General features: G+C 34.5%; 2 protein-coding genes across 3 annotated transcripts; one reads left to right on the top strand and one right to left on the bottom strand.

The window, feature by feature from the left end:
* Nucleotides 1–2,666: 2,666 nt before the first annotated feature.
* Nucleotides 2,667–7,009, top strand: LOC145631042 (protein IQ-DOMAIN 12-like). 2 transcript variants are annotated; one of them, XM_081683148.1, is made up of 6 exons: nucleotides 2,667–3,027; nucleotides 3,141–3,440; nucleotides 3,914–4,114; nucleotides 4,191–4,322; nucleotides 4,497–4,968; nucleotides 6,029–7,009. In XM_081683148.1, exons 1-6 carry the CDS (start codon nucleotides 2,953–2,955, stop codon nucleotides 6,067–6,069), a joined length of 1,221 nt encoding a protein of 406 aa, XP_081539274.1. In that variant the 5' UTR covers nucleotides 2,667–2,952; the 3' UTR covers nucleotides 6,070–7,009. The 2 variants fall into 2 exon arrangements, with proteins under 2 accessions (XP_081539274.1, XP_081539275.1); XM_081683149.1 differs by having other exon boundaries at nucleotides 2,668–3,027; nucleotides 3,914–4,036; nucleotides 6,054–7,009.
* Nucleotides 6,123–7,061, bottom strand: LOC145633146 (glucan endo-1,3-beta-glucosidase, acidic-like). The gene is made up of 3 exons (XM_081685426.1): nucleotides 7,010–7,061; nucleotides 6,256–6,779; nucleotides 6,123–6,128 (listed from the first exon to the last, which is right to left on the bottom strand). Exons 1-3 carry the CDS (start codon nucleotides 7,059–7,061, stop codon nucleotides 6,123–6,125), a joined length of 582 nt encoding a protein of 193 aa, XP_081541552.1.
* Between the last annotated feature and the right edge of the window lie 790 nt (nucleotides 7,062–7,851).

The raw sequence follows: 7,851 nt of genomic DNA, 5'->3' as shown, positions 1-7,851 counted from the left end.
TTTGAATTAAATAATAGCAACAATTTATGATGTTACAACTCAAGTAGTCAAGTGCCAATTTTATAATTGTCATAATCACTAATTTTAAATTATGATGCAATGTGTAAGATTAGAGCATGTTCTTGCAATTACAAGATGTGGGTCTAAACACAAGGGTGGATAGTCTTTCACGTGTCTTGATTTTTCTTAAAACAGTAATTATAAGTCTTTTTCAAGTACTATACCCCACTTTTTTGGAAGGCCTTAGCTTGATCATTATTGGACGTTATTAAGCTACTTAATTAGTTCTCATAATTAACTTTCAAAGTTCATAATTATATCATCAAGTTTCTATTGAGTTGGAAGCTTGAAGTTGGCCACGAAATGTAACTAAAGATACAATAAAGAAAGTGATATTTTTGCTTTTAAAAGTATGTAACAATGTGTATATAGGTTCAACACGCCCTCTCATATAAGACTCTTTTGTACTTGAAGTTTAGATGCAACATAGACCCTCCACATACCTTACACGAAATGTTCCACTTGAAAGTGTAGGGCAGATCAGATTTAAAAGGTCACATGATATTGGTTCTGAATATCATGTTAATGAACCAAGTCAATCAAAAGGTTATGCTAATAGTTAAAGTTCGGGAATATGTTGTATAATCTATCACTTACCTTCTCTGATCCATCCCGATTCTCAACCAATAACATGCAGCTAATTGTACTACGTAACGGATGCCATACTCATAAGACATGGGAGGACATGGTGTTACGCCATATATTTTGGATGTACAAAGAATAAATCTGTAATTAGCATTAATCCTGCAAATGGATTTTGGCAGCAATCAAATTCTTCACTGAATCAAATGTTAGTCAAATTAAGGTAGGAAGTTACATCACTATAATAATGAGTTTTTGGTTGAATGTTTGTTTTTCAGGCTTAAAGACATTACATCACTTTGCCCTAAGCTTCCCTACACCCACATGCATTTTTTTTTAGCTTCATCTTTACATCTGACACCACTACTTTCTAAATTATTGGAAAATAAAAATAAAGTTTTTTTTTAATTAAAAATATTATAATTTTTTCCCTATTTAGTCCATTATTAAAGTGATTGGTGTGTCCTGATTTTGAGAAAGTCATATTAATTTCTGTAACAAACATTCTATTTGTCAATATTATATTCTCAATCTGATCTTATAATAATTTTCATCTTATTTTTGAGGAATAATAATCATCATATTTTAACTTATGTATAGGTTTAATGCTTGTTGATTTTAATCATTAATATGTTTAAAATATGAGAATTTATCTAGATTAATAAGATTTTTATATAGTAGGATAGATGTCCTGACAATAACTTTTGGTGTAAATTTTATTATTATATGTTGAATAAGTAAAATATTACATGAATTTTGAATATTACTAGAGTCATAGTACATATACTTCATATCTAGCATAAACTACCGTAACAACGTCTAGGATAATAATTTGTCTCAAAAACTTCACACTTGCCTAAACAACTACTTTGAGGGCATGTTCTTATACGTTCAAATTCAATTCAGTTCAGTTCAGTTCAGCTCAGCTCCTAATTTCCTTCTCTTATAAAATATTCATTTCATTTCAGTTCAGTTCAGTTCAGCTCAGTTTAGTTCAGCTCAGTTCAGTTCAACTCAATTCAGTTCAGTTCAGTTCAGTCAATGAGAACAGGCCCTAACAACTAACTTCTAACAATAACTAGCATAAGAATGATTTAAATGTGTCCCCCCAATTTGCAACTAATTGATACATATACACTCCCTAATCCCTATGTTATCTTTTCATCACTGGGTGTAAAATGAAAGGGTATACAACTATACGTCAATACATGTAATAGTAGATCAAGTGATCATAAATAATGTTATTTCCTACTCCGTAATATACAAAGCTTTACAAATTATACTTTATATATTTAACTTAATTTTCTATCCGTTTCACCGTTATAATAACTAGACACAAACTCCAACCAACTTAACGCCAAAAAAGTAGAGTACTACTATTCAAAGAACCATTTCTTCTCTCTTTCCAAAATCAACAAATTTTGCATTTTTTAGTTGTGTAAACAATTTTTCATAAGAAAAATAATTTTTTTTTTTCTAAAAAAGTGATCATTCAAAAGGACACATTGGCAGCAATGAATAACTCCTATGATTGACTTGGGAAAGTACAGTGTGGTCCGCCGTAGGTAATAGACTATTTTACAAACAAAAAAAAAAGGTTGGAACTAGTCTTCTCTTCTCTTAAGCAGTTATAAGTAGGAAAGAGAGAGAATGAAATATGACATCTCTTCTTTTCTTTTGTCACACCAAACATCAAAGGGTAGATACATCTTCTTCCACTTCAATTCTTTTATTTATTCACTCTATTTTTTGTGCCTCTTTTTTTGGCATAATTTTCAACCCAACAACAGAATTTTTAGGGTCGGTCCAATATCATATATAGCTTATAATAATACAAGTATGTTATATTTTCTTTACTTTGACTAGTAGATTTTCGAGTCGTTTTATTTTGGTGTTTCGAGAGTTACAAGTGACACTGTCTACACTGGTGTTGACGGGTTTTATCTATCTCTAGTCTTATGTGTTGCTACTCGACCCCGAGTTACTCCCATTACTTTATCAACTAAGGTATGTTACTTGAATATTACTCTTTGATGAGATTTTGCAATAAAGTCTTCATGTGAAGTTTCTTAGTGTCTTCAACTTTTTCCTTTTTAGTGGAATTTGGATAGAATTGCTAAAGTGCCTTTTTATGCAACAGAAATACAATTATTGAGTCTATATTATTAATTTTACATACTTTTTTTTTTTATTATTATTTATTTATTTATGTAAATGCTTTAAGCCTTTAATTAATTACAAATGGGTATTGATATTTCTCCTTAATTTTTCAGGAAATTAATTGGTTTGTTTAATTTGTCCATAATCTTTATGGCTAAGAAGAATTGGTGGTTTAATCTTGTCAAGAATCTAATAAGTTGTGAATCCAAACCAAAAGCAAAAAAGGTACATAAATTTTGTTCTTTTGAATTTTCCTCTATTTTTCAACTACCCATTATTTGATCACTAAATTTAATTAGTTAATGTAATGATTAAATTAAATTGCTGAACTTTTTCAGGGTAAGCCAAAGAGTTGGGGTTGGATTTTTAATAGATTTAGGTTCAAACAACTCCCTGCAACATCAACAACATTACAAGAAAAGTCACTAAGTGAAGCCAGAGATGAGCAGAGGAAGATTGCAATGAATGTTGCTCGGGCCACCGCCGCGGCTGCTGAGGCTGCAGTTGCTGCAGCTCAGGCAGCTGCGGAGGTAGTCCGGCTCACAAGTGTGTCCCGACATTCGTCGTTACGACAGCATGAAAGAGAGGTTCAATACTTGGCTGCCATCAAAATTCAGACTTCTTTCAGGGGATACCTTGTAAGACCTCTATAGACCACTTCAACATTCGTGGCATCTTTATTACCCACCTAGGACATATTCACTTCAACTTAATTTCAGTCTTGTTCAGTTCAGCTCAATTTCTAATTTTCTTTTCTCATAAAATATTCATTTTAGCTCTATTCAATTCAGTTCATTACAGCTCCAATCAGTTCAGTTCAATTATTGTGAACAAACCCTTAAGGTCTCGTTTTATTCTTATTCGAGTTATAAAAATTAGTTTTAATCAGTAAAAAAATAAACTCATAGATTTATAGTTAGTTTTGTTCAATATGATATCAGTTGAAGTGAACAAAGCCGAGCTGCTAATTTAAAGTGCGATATTTTAATATAGAATCACGATTTATGTTTGAATATTTGACTTCTTTTAATGCTAAAGTCCCTATTAATTTTCCCTCCCTTGCATTTTTTTTGAAATGGCTAATTTGAGATTGATTTGAGTGAACTTTCAGGCAAGGAAGGCACTGAGAGCACTAAAAGGAGTGGTAAGAATACAAGCAATAGCACGAGGACGAGCTGTGAGGCGTCGAGTGAGCACAAAACTTCAGCATTTGAAGTGTGTAAATCCCACAAAGGTAGTTCATACAATAAGAGTTCCTAGTGTAATTGATCAATCTCCTAGCACAAAGAACATAGTAGGAGAAAATTCCAAGGTAGTGCGGCTCTTGCTGTTAAATCAGTTTTAGCTTAGCATTTTCTTTGCTAATATTGTTTTTTCATGTTTAACAGCTTCAATGCAAGAGCCAGAGGCAATGGACTGACAGCTTGTTTTCAAAGGAGGAGATCGAATCCATATACTTGCATAAGCAAGAGGCCGTCTTTAGAAGAGAGCGAATGAAGCAATATTCATTCTCTCATCGGGTAATTAACACTCTTACTTTTCCTATAACTCTTAACAACCCGTTTGGTAGGCAATAATAAATAATGAATTTTCATTTGTACACACACAAATTGGCATAGTACGTCAACCAAGTGGACCATAAATGTTTATCAAGGGGAAAAAATGAGAACTTAAATTCCAAGGACATTTTACAGGAGAGCAAATGTTCTCAAATACTTGAAGAAGCACTACCACACCGAAACAATGAAGGAAAAACATGCCTAAGAAAACAATGGAACGAGGAAGATATCCGTGACAAGGGACATTCAAAAGGCGCTATCTTAGAGTTACATCCAAATGCAAGGAGCTGGGACTTAGGAACACACTTGAGGGTCAAATCAAGGGCTACAAATCTAGCAAAACAGGATTTTACAGAGGAAGTGAGCTCCCCATATTCACATCCTAGAAGATCATTTTCTCACACGAGGCTAAAGCAAGGCATCGACGACTTTCAGCTATCCAACTCTACCATGTTTCCTACTTACATGGCTGTGACAGAATCAGCCAAGGCAAAGATGAGGTCATTGAGTACACCGCGACAAAGGCTAGGGTACCTTGATACATGTTTCGAGCAATATGGATCGCCGTGTAAGAGTAGGCTGCATTCTTCTTGGTCTTATTACAATGGTGAGTCCAGTGCACTTGGAAGGACAAATTGTTCCTAGAATATTATCTTAAAGAATGGGAGTTCTTCACCAATAAGTTTGGAAATTGATGAAATTCTCCTTTTTATTTATTTATTGGGCTCATTTTGTCATGAAAATTTTGGTTTGTGATTGTTTTCTCTTGGGATTTGATGAAACAAAAGAGTGAAAAATTTTGTTTTGACTAACACATAGTACAAAGTTAATACTGTAAAATTGAGTGTCAAAGAGTTGTGGTTGTTTGAGAGTGGTATAGAATTTCTTGGTGTTAATACATTTGTTTTATTTGTTGTCAATTTTTTCCGACTTCGATTAGATGGTTGGGGGTGACCTCTGCAATGGTATATATATTCTTCTTCTTTGATGAAATCATCCAATACTACCAATGTACATTCTGTTTGGCAGAAAGTTAATTGTGTTGTTTTTACTGGTTCCTGTGCTACTGAAGGGCTGAAGACATTGGCTTCTCCTATGAATTGAATCAATGATGACTAGTAAAGACTTGACAAAACTAACTTGTCTGATTGCTCAATCGGAACTACCCAAACTACGTTCAAAATTACATGATCCAAAAGTCTACCTGAATCAGCCCGACCCAAAACTTAATGTGAGTTATGTGACCCAAAATTAGGCTTTGTTCTCTTCACCTTATTCTTATTACTTTCGGCTTGCCCTGAAATTGATTTAAACAACCTGATTCCTAGTTAATGATATAAATTTGTACTTCATATTTATTCCAACAGGGATACATAATAAACAGATCAGTAAATACTCTGCAACCAAATCAATTAACAGCAAAAAATGTAAGCACAAATTTTATTAACATGTACAAACATGGAAGGAAACCTTAACTAAGCTAGTCCAATGGTCCGGAAAACTCGAACTTAAATTCTTTGTTAGGAGTAAATAAGCCCCAATGTTTTTCAACTTCAGGTACTCCCTGAATATCCTCATCAAACACAGAATACAAGTAAGTTTCAATATGTTTCTTAGGCTTCATCGGTGTACCTTTCTTTATTTGCTTACGCAGTTTACTGATGTAGGTCTTCTGATTCTCAACACTCGCAGCAACACCACCAGCTGAGGGCCAGCCAGTCTCTCCCACAACGACGTTGATTGAGTCATAACCCATCTTCTTTAAGGCTGAGTACATGGAATCCACCAAGTCCGCGAACAAGTTTCCACCAGAGGCATTGAAAAGAGCATAGTCAAGTGTTGACCCAGTTGGATTAAGAATATGGGCATAGTAAGGGTATATATTGACCATTACAGGAGCATGATGTTCCAACAGAAATTTCAGGATGGGATCCAGGAACAAGAGAGCCTCAACCACGAAGGAGATGTTTGATGGACGATCAGTAAATGGATTTTTAAGGACTGAAGTGTCAAAGGCGGTTGTTACCTTGATATATCTTAATCCTTGCTTAGCCAGTGCATTTTGGATGTTTTGCATGGCGTTTAGGAGGACGAAGGACAAGGGATTATTCATATTGTTAGTGCTTATCTCATTACCAACAATGAGGTACTTGAATTTAACATCAGGAGAGTAGGCCTTGACATTAGTTTGCACCCACGATTCAGCTACAGCAGGGTCATTGGCAAGGGGTAAGAGAACTGAGTTTGGTACGCCAAGCAAAACTTTAATGTCTGTACTCTTCAGGGCTGTTAAGGTCTCTTGATTTGGTTCATACAGTCGAATTCGTTTTATATTATGTCTTTCCAGAAGAGCTATAGCTTCTACTGGGGGTGTTTCATTCTTTCCTGGTGTTTTGTAACAAACTCCAACTTGAGCCTCTGCATGAAGAGAAAAACAAATACATAAATAATAACAATAAATCATGCCTCCAAAATTCAGGTTGGATCATTCCTATTTAAGTCTTATGACATTAATACATAGTATATGCTTTATGTCATATAATTTGTGTTCAATTCCAAAATTATCTAGGCTAATCTCCATTGATGCTATAATGTAAGAAAGACTAATTTTGATGATGATAAATATCGACAACGATGATGAAACTGACCTGATTGCTGCAAGTTAAAAGCTAAGAGAAGTCCAATGACGAGCAATATCATGGTTGATGGACTAGCCGAGGAATCCTCCGCTCCTTACTGTGTTCGAGTTCCAAGGGCACCCCTATCTTTCAACAGGGTTCGAGGGTACAGCTCGAATTCCTGAGGGGGGAAAAATATTTTGCATGACCCATATAAAACAGGACCTAAACTCCCCTCATATACCAACACAAAGGAGTAACTACATTATTATTACCGTGTCATCCATAATAACACAGCTAAAATCTACCTATTACAGACATACTATTTTTAGCTTCCAAAAGATTTAGTTATAGTATAACAGATTGCAACAGCAAGACAGTTAAGATCTACCAGAAATAACAGCAAAACATAGAAGATGCCAATGATAGAAGGGACAGGCAGGAGAAAATATAGGAGTAACATCACCACATAATCTGAAACTGAAACATATTCATTTAGGGCACCATAGGTATGATTCGTATGATACACAATCTACACAATGGTATAAGATACGATTTGGGCGCGGAAACTCACACCCAAAGAAAATTTTATAACGTACATAAAAAATGACAAACTTAGATGAAATTCTCATAAAAGCACGGTACAACCAAAAAATGAGAGGACATAACGCACAAAACATAATGAAGTACAAGATCTAGCATTTTCAAAGTTCTACAAAGGCTTGTAAGGAACAGAGTTGGTTATATTACACAAGCAATAATGTTAGCAATCCTAATCTAGTACTTGTATTTAGATACAAATGCACAGCGCTGAAGATTGATGTCATTGTATCGTTTCAAATAAAGGGGAATACAAGGGAGGGAGGTTCATT

Source organism: Chenopodium album, chromosome 5 (genome assembly GCF_948465745.1).
Source record: "Chenopodium album chromosome 5, dcCheAlbu1.1, whole genome shotgun sequence".
NCBI lineage: Eukaryota > Viridiplantae > Streptophyta > Magnoliopsida > Caryophyllales > Amaranthaceae > Chenopodium > Chenopodium album.
The sequence above is the reverse complement of the archived record's forward strand: the minus strand, read 5'-3'. Positions and strand labels throughout refer to the sequence as shown.